Below are 15913 nucleotides of genomic sequence, written 5' to 3' on the forward strand. Positions count from 1 at the left end.
AAATTTAGTAAATGTAACAGCAATATGAAAAAGGCAACTGCAGCTACTTAAAATGAACATAATTCATTACTAACTGATATCAACCTTACAGAAGATTCTTTCCAACTTACCTGTGTTTTTTGTTAATTCTGAATGACGCTCTTAGCTTTGACCCATTCACTTGTCCTTTCTTTGACCCAGACTCTTTCCCTAATTTGTTTAGATTGACTTAACAACGCTTTCTCTTGAGGCTGAATTAGATGTCTTACAATCTCTCTCTCTTTTTATATTTATTTTAGTTTGGCAACAGACATTAGTTATGGCCTGCTATATTTTACTTCTCAAAGTGTTAATATGGTCCATAAATTATGACCAATGGTAGGTCCTGGTTGTTATCAATCACCAAGGAGCAATTGATATTGATTGGATCAAATAAATGTGAGTCAACTTGGGTGCAACAAATCTATTGGATCTATAAGAACTGAATTTTAAAGATAACTGAAGATGGCAGCTTTCCATCCATTTAGAAAAATGAAAATGCCTTTTGTTTTTAAATATTACTTTCTTTACAACAAAGCTCTGCAAAAAAATAAAAAATCATTGCTAATCTCCCTTATGTGGAATCATAGACTAAATTAAAATTTCTTGCATATGTTAATCCTGGAAGAAAGCTTGTCCAACCTCCCATTTTATAAATGGCTATACATATGCAAAGACCAGATTTGTTTCAGGTTGTGTAGTGCTGTGGTTTGAAATGTGTTCCCCAAAGTTCATGTGTTGGAAACTGAATCCCCAATGCAACGGTGTTGAGAGGTGGGAGCTTTAAAAGTTGATTAGGTCATGATGGCTCTGCCTGCATGAATGGATTAGTGCTGTTATTGTGGGAGTCGGTTAGTTACTGTGAGAGTAGGTTCCTGATGAAAGGATGAGTTTGGCCCCCTTTCCTCTCTCACTCTTGCTCTCAGCTCAAAGCCTTGGATGACACAGTAAGAAGGCCCTCATCAGATGCTGGCACCATGCTCTGGGACTTCCCAGCCTCCAGAATTGTGACTGAATAAATTTCTGTTCTTTGTGAATTACCAGGTCTCAGGCATTCTGTTACAGCAGCACAAATGAACTAAGACATAGAGTGAGCCTTTACCAGACATGAAACCAGAACACTATTTTCCCACCAACTCCCTCATCCTGCCTCTTAATGAAGTGCTTTTTCTTTTTCCTACCCCAAAAAGTGACAAAACGAATAGGATTAAATCTGTTTTCAGTTAGCTTCAACATGCAAATAGAGTTTACCTTAACATATATTTGTAAAAGGCTGCAATTAAGCCAAGTCCCTAAGGCTATATTCAAATATGAGAAGAAATAATATTTACCTCAGTTGTGTTGATTTAACCACAAATTAGTAGTTTGATTTAGCCACTTTTTACCGATATGACTATGAATTTGATATTGAGTCAGTGCTTTCATAGGATGCCCATAGAATGATGGCCTTGATGCTTATAGCAATAAGATAGGCTTTTATATGTCTAATATACTGAGAAATTTCCAAAGACATTTAGGGTTTGTTTGACATAAAGATTTCAGTCAGTAAATGTTGCAATAAAAAATATGATCAGTTTTCATTTGTTTGTCAGTTCTACCTGTCCCAGGCCAATTTTTTTTTTCTGTTCTGCCTTTTTATTAATTAACTATATCCTAAGTGCTAAAAGCAATCAGTCATTTTAAAAATTTATCATTTTATGTGTGCCATCATTTCTAGTTTTACCTACTTTATACTCACAAACAGGCTACAAATGAATTAATCATTATATCATCTAAGAATATAAATCCATGGCATAGGGGTTAATTTTAAAAATAGTTTGTACTAGAATATTTATAATAGCTTTAATTTATTGAAGTCATGCTGTATAACAGTCAACAGGCTGGACATTTTTCATGTATTATTTTCCATTTGTAACTGGCAACTACTCAAGGATTATCTGGTTGAAATCTCTTCCTTTGCAGAACAGGAAACTGAGACTCATCAAATTTGAACATATTTCCAAAGGTCAAATGACTGGTGAGTCAAAGAGCCAATATTGGTTCTTGGCCTCTGGATCTGAATCTTATATTTTTACCTCTTCACCTGTCTGATTTTTACAGACCCAAGAATTTAGAGGTAGTGACCTTGGCGTTTTAAGTCATCATCAGTTGACAGGAATAACTGGACTGATGAAAAACCATTTTAGAAGAGAGTATGGTCATTCCTAATTGTCAGGTTTCTTTATTATTACAAGTATTTTGACACCAAAGATGATTTTCTATTCACATGATTTGAAATGGACCTTAATTAAATAAATGTCTGAAAAAATATGACATGAGAAAGTACACCAAAATAAATAATGCCAGCAAAATCTAACTCTCAGATTTATAGCCAGACCATCTAAATGACTAAAGTACCTAGTACAGAATGAAAATGGGGAATCCTTTTTCCAATGGCAGAAAGTGTCATTGAAAGTACTAAAATATAAAATCTTTTTTCTTTCTTTCATGATCTTTCTTAACTTACTATGATGTTTTATTATTAATTGCTATTTAATGTCATTCTAAGTAAAGAAAAATTAAAAATTTAATTGTTAGCATGAATTTTATCATTTGTACTTATATTGGGCAATGATAATTTTAAATGAAAATATGATTTCTTATCTAATGCAGTCACTGAAGTTAAACAATTCACATTTTTAGCTTGTATATGCAGATATATTTCTTATCAGAACAGTGGAAATGCTGCACACAATTAACTTAGCTGTTTTTATTTTATTTTTGATATGCATGTATTCTGCCAACACTCTCTACCTTCAGCTTAATAATAAGTAAGATAGGACTTAAAAAGGAAAAAATTAGAATTGCCTTATCTTTCCCTTTCCTATAATGGAGCATCATTTCCAGTGTAAGGGGTTGGCTATCCCAGGGGAATAACACAAGAAAAGAATATAATATAGTTCCTTGACCATTTATGTTTCTTTCTTTTTCCAAAAAGTTCTGGTTCAAACAGAGAACATGGCCTGTTTGGGTTCTCAGTGCCCTTGCTTACTCAGTTGTAGACACAATGCTCTTGTGCTCAGTTTGAGTGTCGCTGAGCTCCCACTCATTAAGAGTTTACTAGAATTCTGTGCTCAGAAGACAAAGCTACAATCTATAAATGGGGTTGTAAACAAGAGCAATAGGCATGCATGTTGAGCAGTCTCCTCTGCTCACATGCTTGCTTCACTGTCCCAACCAACTTAAATTACAAAACACAAATTCAAAGATCTAATAGTTAAAAATTTCAAGATGGCAAAAACCAAGCACAGGCTCCTTCTGTGTAGTTTCCATGTCACATACCCATGAAGACAATCCTGCTAGTAGCATGACAGTAGGTAAGACTATGGTGTATCTTTATAGCAGTAGTTAATGTAAAGGGGAGTTAAAGACTTACACAGAAGATTTTTTTTTTTTTTTTTTACTACAAGAATGCCACTCTGAAATTCAAGAATTTATCTCAAAGACAAGAAGCTAGGAATCTGTTTAGAGAATACCTGGTAAATTTAACAAATGTACCAATTATAATATTATCTGTGATATCCTTTTGTTTGGTGGCTCCCCTGCCTTTGAGTAGGATTAGAGACTGTATTGATCTTGGGAGAAAACACTGGGCTTTAGAATCAGAAAGTCTATACTTGTACTTGCTAGATATGTAAACATATGCAAATTATGTAACTGTATCTGCAAAATGCTTATGACTGAGTCCCCCTCTTGGAGTTTTGTCAGAACCAATTATATCAATATAAAGAGAGTTTTAATCATGATTCCTAGATGAAGATGACATTTGGTTCAACAGACATTTTATAGATTATAGCTATTTTTAAAAATTTTGGAGATACCCTATGACATTTGAGAAAAAAATCTTATTAACATGTTCTCTGAGTCTCATACAAATAATTTTGAAAGATAAATCAAAATCAGAGCCATATATGATGGAGCCTTGAAAATGTCCCTGAAGGTTAAAAACAGAACAACTCAGGGGAAAAAAAAAAAAAAAACGCTGAGATTTCATGGTAAGTCCTTCAAAACTTCAAGAAAAGAATCAGACCAAAGAGAAAGCTGTATCAGAAAGAGAAAATTGTCCAAGAGGAAATCAGAAGTTATTTTAGAGGTCTTTGGAGGGTGGTCCTGAAGCAATGGTTCTATGAGGTCTTCTCTGCTTCCTGTGGCCTATATTAATCTTGTTTTTCTCTGAATCAGCACTTTTCCTTGATCATTTAATCATAGAGTTTCTTCCATCATTACTAACTCCAGATGTTTGTTCCTCATCTTCACGGATACATTACAGGTTATTGCATGTTTTTTTCTTTTTTTCCTCCTCAGTGTTTATAGCATAGTCAAGGTGAACTTTTTTTGAGACGGATGCTTGCCTCATTTTTCACATTTCTATGACCATTTCTATAGTCACTGTAAAATGTATTAATAAATCAAATACTTGGATATCAAATGACAAGTTTAGGCTAAATAACTTACAAAATTGTTTCTGGGTTCAGAATTTTATTACATAAATGTCTTTAGGGAATGGGGATTTCTCTCCTGAAAATAGAGCATTTAGAACCTAAAGATTGAGATTGCTTGTTTATGTAATCTAAATGCCTTAGAAAACAGCTCTTCTGTCTACTTAAAGTCCAACAGCCGATTGAAATTACCATCTCACCTCAGATCACACTATAATTCTTGCTCTTATATTTTCTTTTTTTTTCAATATTTTATTTCAGAATATTACAGGGGTACAAATGTTTAGGTTACATATATTGTCTTTGCCCTGCCTGAGTAAAAGCTTCAAGCATGTTCATCCCCCATACGGTGCACACCAAACCCATTAGGTGTGAATATACCCATCTCCTCCTCCCCACCCACCTGCCCGATAGTCTGTGAATGTTATTAATATATGTGCACATAAGTATTGATCAATTAATACCAATTTGATGGTGGGTGAGTACATGTGTTGCTTGTTTTTCCATTCTTGTCATACTACACTTAGGAGAATGACCTCCAGCTCTATCCAGGATAATACACTAGATCATCATTGTTTTTTGTGGCTGAGTAGTACTCCATGGTATAAATATACCACATTTTACTAATCCACTCATGGATTGATGGGCACTTGGGTTGTTTCTACATCTTTGCAATTGTGACTTGTGCTGCTATAAACATTCTAGTGCAAATATCTTTTTTATAGAATGTATTCTTTTCCTTTGGGTAGAACCCCAGTAATGGGATTGCTGGATCAAATGGTATTTCTACTTGTAGCTCTGTGAGGTATCTCCATATTACTTTCCACAGAGGTTGTACTAGTTTGCAGTCCCACCAGCAGTGTGTGAGTGTTCCTATTTCTCTGCATCCACACCAACATTAATTGTTTTGGGACTTTTTGATAAAAGCCATTTTCACTGGAGTTAGGTGATAACTCATTGTGGTTTTGATTTACATTTCCCTGATGGGTAGAGAAGTTGAGCATTTTCTCATATGTTTATTGGCCATTAGTCTGTCTTCTTTTGAAAAGTTTCTGTTCATATCCATTGCCCATTTTTTAATGGGGTTGTTTGATTTTTTCTCCCTTATGAATATAGATGCAAAAATTTTCAACAAAATTCTAGCAAACCAAATTCAGTTGCTTATCAAAAAAATAATACATCACGACCAAGTGGGCTTCATCCCAGAGATACAGGGGTGGTTCAACATGTGCAAATCTATAAATGTAATTCACCACATAAATAGAAGTAAAAACAAAGACCACATGATCCTCTCAATATATGTAGAAAAAGCATTTGACAAAATTCAGCACCCTTTTATGATAAGAATGCTTAACAAAGTAGGCATAGATGTGACTTACCTTGTTCTTATACTTTCATTTCATTTTCTCTGTCTGGTTATATATCTTTTTCTGATTTTTGTTTTCATAGTTGCAGTGCATGAATATGTGCATTTTATTGTTTTTGTTTTGCCCTGTTTTAATCATGAAGGTCTTTATATTTGGAATTAATACAGTGTACATTATAAATAAGAACATTCGTTTTGTACAACACTTATAGACCAATTTCTTGATTAATTATTGAGCCAACATGAGTTCTGGGATAATTCTTAAAGACCAGGAATTTTCTGTGTCATCATATGAAAGTCAAGAATAATCACAATGAGAAATAGATAGGCAATCAGCTAATGATTCATTTTTATAGGCCCTAACTTTATTATTTTACATGAAATATTATATTTCATTTGGTTTTCTACATAATTAAATTGTTCTCTTGTCTTCTTTTGATTAGCCTTTCTATAGTCGCCTTATTTATACATTCTCAACATGGAAATCAGCTAGAGTTATGATATAGGCATGTAACCTAGACCACAAATCAATTCAACTTTAGTTTAAAATTGATCAGCTGGAGGAAGCAGGCTCTTTGTGGTGCTTCTAACTTTTGCGAGCTCAGTGGTCAAAGAAGTATTTGGCTTTCACTGCCATCAGTTATTGCAAGTCAAGTTCCTAGCACAGAAGTGGCTTTTGTGGAGCCGAAGCAGGTAGACATTTTCCATAAAGGCTCCATGCAGCAGCAGTGGTTTGTTCACCACCAGCCAGTTTCATGGTATGATTTCAGCCCACATTCCTAGAAGCTTAGCCCCAACCTGGGTGTTTTTAATTATCCCAGCAAATCTATAACATCCCAATACCTTTTTATTTTCCTCCCAGCTTTATAAGGGATAATTGACAATTAAAACTGTGTATATTTAAGATGTACAACTTAATGATTTGGTATACATTGTGAAATAATCACAATAATCAAGCTAATCAGCATCTATCACCTCCTATAGTTAACATCATCTTTTTCTTTTTCTTTTTCTTTTTGTTTGTGGTGAGAACAGTTAAGAACTATCCTCTTAGGAAACTTCAAATAGACAATGCAGTATTAACTATAGTCACAGTGCTATATGTTAGCTCTCCCAAACTTATATATCTTACATAACTAAAACCAGTAACTTCTCATTTCCCTTCTACTTTCATCTCCTTGCCAATCATCACTTCACATTTTGCTTCTATGAGTTTGACTATTTTGGATTAAACATATAAATGAGATCTTATACTATTTGTCTTTCTGTATTATTTCACGTAGTATAATGGCCTTCAGGTTCATTCATGCTGTTACAAATGAAATGATATCCTCCTTTTTTAAGAATGAATTATTATATACGTATGTGTGATATATGTATATATTTATACACATACCAAATTTTCTTTATCCCTTCATCCATTGAGAGACATTTAGGTTGTTTCCATATCTTGGCTATTGTGAATAATGCTGAAAAGAACATGGATCTCTTTGAGATCCTGATTTTATATTTTTGGAAATATATCCAGACTTAAGATCATTATATAATAAGATAGTTCTATTATTAATTTTTTGAAGAATCTCCATAATGACTTTCCATAATGGCTGTACCAAAAGAAGACATATAAATGGCAACAGGTATATGGAAAGGAGCTCAAATTCACTAATCATCAGGGAAATGCAAATCTAAACCATAATGATATATCACCACATACCTGTTATAGTGGCTATTAACAGAAAAATAAAAAAGTAAATGTTGGCAAGGATGTGGAAAAAAGGGAACCCTGTACACTGGTGGTACGAAGGTAAATTGATACATCTGATGCCATTTTAATATACTCATTTTAGGTTTAATTAGCTAAAATACAATTCTGTTACTTATAATCAGCCTTCCTCAAGACTTTATTCAATTAAGGGACACCTCAATATATATGAACGTAGCATGATACATGAAATATGTCTAGGAGTCAAGAAATTCTAGCTAAGGTCCTGGTTACAATACATCCTTACTAGATTTGAATTTAAACCAATTAAATTTTTCCACTTCAGTTTCCTCATATGTAAAACTTTCTCAAGAAAAAATAATTTAAATATTATCAAAGAGTACAATTTTTAGATTTTCTTTATCCTTTCTTGTATTTTTCAAATCCTTAAGCTGAGGGTATTTATTTCGTATTTATTACTTTATAATGTAAAAAGATTGCTTAGCATTCCTAGATTCCTGTACTCTATAGTGATGTATAGGAAGATCTGGTGAAAACTGATAATAAAATGTCATTACTGTTGTTATTTTCCTAATGCATATGCATTTCATTGTTTCTTGGTATTCAGATATACTCTCCTTGCATGATCTTTCTTTGCCTTGGTCTTGATTTCTCTCTGTGTCAAGAAAGACACTATAACTTCCATATACAGAGTGATTTTAAAGGAAAATTTGGTTTCATTATTTATCTTAAAAATTAGAATTAAACTAGTATCCAATTTTCTCAAATGCAGACAATTTCTAAAAGCTTGTGATGTACAGAAGCAGTAATTTTATAGGCTAGGATGTAAGATAATAAGAATGATGAATGATAAGAATATATATTAGGAGAATAAATTGGCTGCTTATTAATGCACAGAAAAAAAAACAAGTTGTTTCATCTAGGTGGTGATTAGTTTTAGGCAAAAAAAGGCATATTCAGTCTGATGCTGTACCAGGTTGGTGCAAGCTCTGTGCCATTTCCACTGGCTTCTCTTCTGATTCTAAATGCAGTGGGGCCAATGGCCAAGAGAGGGCAACATAAGACATTAAGCAAATTATAGCATGCCTTTATCCCTGTAGAAAAGGTTACCCAATGCATTTTTCAGGGGGATGGGGGCATTATGGGGGATAACAGATTTAGATATCAACCAAGGTTCCCCTGAACCTGTTTCCCTTCCCCAGGATGAGGACCAAGGCTAACTTCCCCTATACCTTCAAAGTGCTCAGTACCCATTCTTAATGTTTAGCATTGTTGGGTTCAAGGATGTATGTGATGGTCTAGAAGCAATTCTTACTAGCAGTATATAAATATTTGGCTGTAAAACCAGCCACTCACTCTCCAATTTATATACTTGTCTTTATTTTTTAGCTCTATTTTTCCTTCACTTTAACCTTCTAACTTCATACCCTCTATTTGTGTGTGTGTGTGTGTGTGTGTGTGTGTGTGTGTGTGTGTGTATTGTCTGTTTGAATTGGTTCCTTAATTTCTCTGGATTTATAGGAAACTATATTAGTTTTGATGAGTAGATGTGTGTTAGTATGAGAGTGTGTATGGACATACTACCTGTGTATAGGCAGATTGATATATCTCAGAACCACTGCATTTTGAAGAGGTACCTTCTCTCCAGGGAGACTAATTATGAAAAGTTGTTCCTTCTGGGCACTTATGGGCACACTGCTTGACAAGTGCTCAGCAGGTTGTGTGATAAAAAAGGTGCTTTTTCCTCTGGTAGAATATGGCCTTGTGCAAGAATATAGCCAGAATATAGATTTGCTTCTAGCCACCTCTTCTTCTCCCCTTAGCTGGGTTGTTTTGTGAAAGAACAATCTGTATGACCTTATGAAGAAGTTCTGTTGTATCTACTTATAATACACACATGTATATATATTTACACCAGTGATGATAGTATAATAAGACATTTAAGTTAACTTTGGTAAGTCATTAAGTTTTACTGAATTTAAATGACTGCCTACTTCTTACAGTATAATTATGTTAAGATTCTTTGAAAATAATCAGAGTTCACTAATTATTTTATACTGAAAAATTTTTAACTTCTAAAACTTTGTATACTAAGGTATATAATACATAAGGTACAAAAGTATACTGGAGAATTACAAAGTAGAATAATCACCAGTGACATAAAATACAATCAATTACTGATTACAAATTTTTGATTCATCAGCAGGGAAGCTTTTATCCTCTGGATAATCTCAGCATAGATATGGGTTAAGGTCCTGAACCGTATTATTCTCACTATTAGTTGTAATACTTAGAAAGTATAACTAATTATAATGCTTAATCTATAGCTCCCACTTTTGTTATTCTTCCTACAGCTACATTGAGAAAAACAGTAATAAAATTGAGGCAAATATTGGGAATTTCTCTGCCAAGTGAGCAAATGCTTTTTTAAAGAAAAACCTGGGGACTTGTCAGTAGCATATGAGAAAGGAGAAACCGTTGGATTTCTAACTACTGAGTTCACTGCCTCCTGTGCTTATATCCTTCTTTTTTTTATTTTTTAATTTTTATTATTATTATTTTATTTTATTTCAGCTTATTATGGGGATACGAAAGTTCAGGTTATATATATTGCCCATGTCCCCCATCCCCCTGAGTCTGAGCTTCAAGCGTGTCCATTCCCCAGACAGTGCACATTGCACTCATCACGTAGGTATACACCCATCCCTTCCCCCCAGCCCCCACCTCTCTCCGATACCCAATTGGTGTTATTTCCAAATGTCCTTCTTGTTGTTTCTCTCCTATGCCAACTAGATTGATGACATAGGACCGAGGATGCCAAAGTAGCACTGATACTTTCAGAGCAATACAGTAGGGCCACCAACTGCCTGCTCCTTCTATCCTAATATTAAAAATGCTCAAACCCAATGTCTAAGCCTGCACTGTCTAATACATGGCCACTAGTCACATGTGGCTATTTATATTTAAATTTACATTAGATAAAAATATGTATTTAATTCTGCAGTTCCACTAGCCACATTTCAAGTACTCTGTAGTCGCCTATGGTTGTGGCTACCACATTGGGCAGCAGAACCTAAACATTTCCATCACTACAGAAAGTTCTATTCAAAGCAGTTCTATTCATTAGCAGTTCTGACCTAAGCACTTACTTAGAATTTAATTTACATTTTTAACCTACAGTTCCCTGGAATCTTGCTTTAAATACTCTGATGACATAGTAAAAATCTCATTCTCATACTGATTGTGTCCTTTCTATTTAATAGTTGGCACTGGGTAATTCCTAGTATCTCATGGGATGACAGGCTGCATAGCACAGGAGTCTCAGTGTTTTAAGCTTTAACCCTTTTGACACAGACACACCTCCCTTTATCACAACTTGTTTGTCAGAGTAGAATAGTTACTGTATTTCATCCCATCTGAGATACAATCAATTGAAAAATGCACCATTGTTTTGTATGTCAGTGAGCTACTAAATTATGAGATTCCATTGGTTTCAGAGTCTTCCCAATTTCAGAGATGTCAAAATGTGAAAAAAAATGCGCACCTTAGATTTTTTCCAATATTGCTAAATAAAAAGCCAAATCTTTATTGATTTTCAAAATCAAATCTCCATTCAACATAGAATAAGACACCTTAAATGTAGAAAATTATACTTGGTAGCATCTTAATGGATTGAGAGGTTTTTAAAAATATCCCTCTGTTTCTTTATTTGTCTTATGTATCAAGCTCTACTCTGTCCCATTCTCTGTCTCTTGCTTCTGGCTTTCAGTTAGACATATGTTAGAACACTTAATGTTGATCCACATTTATTTTCTAACAGTTTATTATCTTTGTATTTTAATTTAGGTAATTTCTACCAACATATCTTGAAGCTTAATGATTTTTTATGGTAATATCAAGTCTATTAATGAGCCCATCAGTGGCAATTTCTTTTTCCTGTTATTGATTTTTTTATCTCTAATATTTCTATTTGGTTCTTTCTCATAATGTCGATCTCTCTGCTGACATTTTACATCTGATCATGCATATGTTTTTTCTTTTCCACTAGATCTTTTGTAATAGTAATCATATATATTAAATTTTCTATCTGAAAATTCCAACATCTGTGTCATATGTAAGCCTAATTCTGCTTTTTATTTAAGCTCTTGACAGTGTGTTTTTTCACTTGCTTCTTTGTATGTCTTATAATTTTGATTAAAAGCAAGGGATCTTCAGTGGGGTTGTAGAAACTCAGGTAATAATTACTATTTATTATATATGTATTTATATATTGATATATTTACCTGAGAAATTGGCTTGCTTTTTTAAATTTTTTTTTTATATAAAGCACCCAGTCTGTGGTATTCTAGTATAGCAACAGAAGCTGGACTAAGACACCGAGTTTATGTTTTTCTGCTTCTGTGGTTACTCCCAGTTCATCACAGGCTTCTAATTACTCTGACTTACCTTGTGTTTAAAGTGTGGGCTGGCCTGTCAGATAGTTTCTCTTGATGTCTGTTCCACCCTCAAATTTGTGTCTTCCCTGTGTTTCAGAAGTCTTTCTTTCCACACTCTTAAAACTCTCCCAGAAATAGACTGTTATGTATTACTCAGTAATTTCTAGCTTAATGTTAAAAAAAAAAGGTAGTATGGCATTTTCCACGTTTCTGCTTTATCATCAGTCTTAGAGAAGAAAGTATGTCATGTGTTTTGGGGACAGTACCAAAATGACAATTCTGCTAGTGTTCCATTATTACGAAATCTTTATTGATCTGGACCCAGAATGTATTTCAGCTCCTCTCCTAGGAGTTTTTCCCTTTCTTCTTTCTCCTGAGGGTGAAAGTATTTGCTGCTATTTCCCTTATGGCACAAGGCTTTTGTTCTATAGCAGATACAAGGAAAAAGAATCTGGGTGGGGCTTTATGTTTTTCTCCAGATGGCTGTTATTGCCTTTCTCCAGCCTCTGGTCTTTTACCTCGTATCAAATCTTTCATGTGAATACTCAGTGAGGTTTCTGGAGAAGAACCTGCACATGTGTGCAAATTCCCTTTGTGACAGCAGCTCTCAGGGATTCTATATGTTCATTCTCATCCATACTTGGTCTTTAATTAGATTTTGGATTAGTTTTTCCCGTGACCACAGCTTCTTGGTAGATTCAAGAACTGTTGTGATTTCATAAATCATCTGAATCTTTGGTTTTGTAAGAGTAGGAGTGCCATTAATTCCAGCTTTCTACATCCTAAAGAGTAGTCAGTAGTCTACCTATTTGTTTTTGATTCTATATTAACAGAACTACCCAGTGCTGATAATCTAATATAAACTGAGAACAATATGCTTAGCTGTCCCAACCCTTCTCTATTATAATTATTTTATAATACTCTAGATGAGGACATTTAGAATAATTAATCTTTCTAAACATCAAGTCTCTTACAAACAAGTGTAATGAAGACATAAAGAAATTTAATTTGTTTAAATTTATTATTTTATTATTAAACATACTATGACGACACTTTATATGTTTTTCACTATAATATTTCAATAGTTCTATCATAGTCAACATTTCATGTGTGTTGCAAATGTCCTTGTTAATTTGAAGTTGTAAACTCTATTTCATATAGAGGAAAATTGAGATTTATAGAGATTAAGTAACTTATTTTGATTACACATCTAATAAATGGAAGGGCTTGGTAGGACATGTTACACTTCTGTCTTCAAATATAATGACCTTGCCTTTATGAATTCTCTCTTAACTCATAGAACAAAATGGCCTTTAATAATAAGAAAGTTTCAAGGGAAATGTACAGACACAAAAAGATTTATTCATTTACTTTTAGAATTGTGGTTACCCCTTGCCCCCTCCCCCCAAATCAGAGCTTCAAGCATGTCCATCCCCTAGACGGTGTGCATCGCACTCATTATGTATGTATACACCCATCCCCTCCCCCGCCAACATCTGCCCGACACCTGATCAATGTTATTCCTAAATGTGCTCTTAGGTGATGATCAGTGAAACCAATTTGGTGGTGAGTACATGTGGTGCTTATTTTTCCATTCTTGGGATACTTCACTTAGTAGAATGGGTTGGGGGCAAGGGCAATATATGTAACCTAAACTTTTGTTCTTCCATAATATGCTGAAATAAAAAAAAATTAAAAAAACAAACAAAAAACAAAAAGAATTGTGATTACCTGATTCCACAATTTATAATGTTAAATTCTACAATTTAACATTTTTGATATTGGAAAAAACAAACTAACTGCTGAGAAGCTTAGTTACATGATAGTTTCTTAGAGTGGAGAAACATGTTGTTATTACTATTACTGAGTATGGCATTGTAACAAATGTAAGCTATGCCTGGTAAGAATCCTGTTAACAGAAGATATACATTTTGTTTTTGCTATTAGTTGAGAGGCAATCTACAGAAAATAAATGCAGGCATTTTTAAAAATTATTTTAAACTGTTTAAGATCACTAGCTTGGTGTTCAGAGATATAACAAAATTCTATTGCAGAGCATGAAACAGACATTCAAATTGTTTATATACTGTAGTTAATAGGACAAGAATCCAAATGGGAAAAAATTAAAGTCAATTCTTAGTCCCTCTATATTAATTAAAACATCTTTGCTTGCACATGACTAAAATACTCTTCCAACGTGTCTTAAGGAAAACAGAATTTAATGGATTATGTAAACAAAAAGTCCCCAGGTAGTTCTAGCTTCAAATGTGGCTTGATAAAATGATAAAACAGTATTATCTGAACTCAGAATCTTTATATCTTTTTCTTGGTTTCTTTTTCAACCATTTTGGTCACATTGAAAACACCTATTCTCTGTAGTAGCAAGATTACTCCGGTAGCATCCTACTACCTTTTTCCAGACTTACATGCAGTCATAAAGCATGTTTTCTTCTGTTCCAGATTTGTTATCAAATATTATAACACACTCATTGGCTCTCAATAATTACACAGACATTAAACAAGCCATCATGATCTTAACATTTAAGGTTGTGATAGATCAAACCTATCACATGGTATCCTTGGCAGCAGAGAGGAGATGAGTCTCTTCAAAACACATTGACTAAGAGTGAAGGCAGATTTTATTTCCAAGAAAATATTAGGAGTTGTTATGAGAAATAGGATTCACTGATGCTATATGGTTGTTATAGTCAATTGGGGCCACTATAACAAATTACCATAGATGGACAGTTTAAACAATAAACATTTATTTCTCACAGTTCTACAGGCTGGCGAGTCTAAGATCAAGGTTCTGGAAGATCTGGTGTCTGGTGTGGGCCTTTGTTTTCAGATGGCTGTCTTCTCATTGTATCCTCAGGTGGCAGAGAGCAAAGAGAGGAAGCATGCTCTCTGTGTCTCTTATAAGGGCATTCATACTATCATTAGGACTCCACCTTTATGTTCTAATTACCTTCTAAAGGCCCCACCTCCAAATAATATTACATTGGTGATTAGAGATTTAACATATGAATTTGGGGAGGAGGCATAACATTTAGTTCATAGCAGTGTCCATAAACAAAACACTGACTGTTATATTCAGAGATATCATTGACAATAATAAAGAGAGATCATTGACAATTATCATTTACTTGATCTTTCTGAAATTCATTTCCTCATTCTTCTCTAGTGTTCATGTTTCTCTAGAACTCAAAGACATATTTGCATAATACTAAAACATGTGATCATCATTCCAAATTACCTGAAATGATGCTATTTTTTTTTTCAACCTTATGCCCAGTCTAAGACTAAAAAGCACAATATTTTAAGTTTCAGTTTTCATAGGTTGAGTTGTGGAAGACCGGAAATGTGACTGTATCTAGAATCTCATTTCTCTTTCAACTAACTTTGCTTTTATACTGAGATATATACCTACCACTTACAGTAATTCAATCAAAGTTTGCATTAAGCTATCGTTCATAAATAATTACAACTTACTTGTCACTTAAAACATATTGTATTATGTGAACCTTTCAATAATGAGGGGGATGATATTTTACACTTTTGTGCTAACATTGCTTCTGATCCCACTGATAGACCAAATAGAAGTGATATCAGAACTCATCTCTCTTTGACTTGAAAATTCTTGCTAATTCTAATGTAATACAATATATGTATAAACAGCCAAAACCAGATTCAAATGAGTTTCCATATTTTAGAGAAATAATTGGGAAAAATTTGTGTAAGTTGTATTTGAAAAATAAAGAATATTCCTGATTTTTAATACTATACAAATCTAATTTGATTATTTTAAATTACTGATAGTCAAGATATATCCAAAGAACACTGGGAGTATAACTGTTCATGACTGATCTAATTAATTTTGATTCTAGTTTTT

The 15913-nt window shown here is 33.7% G+C and overlaps 1 protein-coding gene across 4 annotated transcripts in view; it reads left to right on the forward strand.

Annotated features, from left to right (window-relative positions):
- DPP10 (dipeptidyl peptidase like 10) overlaps positions 1–15913 on the forward strand; it is a 1316731-nt gene that overhangs the window by 1122297 nt on the left and 178521 nt on the right. The window contains exons 8-9 of one of the 4 annotated variants that reach the window (XM_045558745.1): positions 10599–10629; positions 14533–14543. The exons of the other annotated variants lie outside the window; for them this stretch is intronic. Of the exons in view, the coding sequence (XP_045414701.1) occupies positions 10599–10629; positions 14533–14543 (42 nt within the window). The remainder of the gene's footprint in view (positions 1–10598; positions 10630–14532; positions 14544–15913) is intronic. 4 annotated transcript variants of the gene reach the window in all.

Source organism: Lemur catta, chromosome 8, assembly GCF_020740605.2.
Source record: "Lemur catta isolate mLemCat1 chromosome 8, mLemCat1.pri, whole genome shotgun sequence".
NCBI classification, from domain to species: Eukaryota; Metazoa; Chordata; class Mammalia; order Primates; family Lemuridae; genus Lemur; species Lemur catta.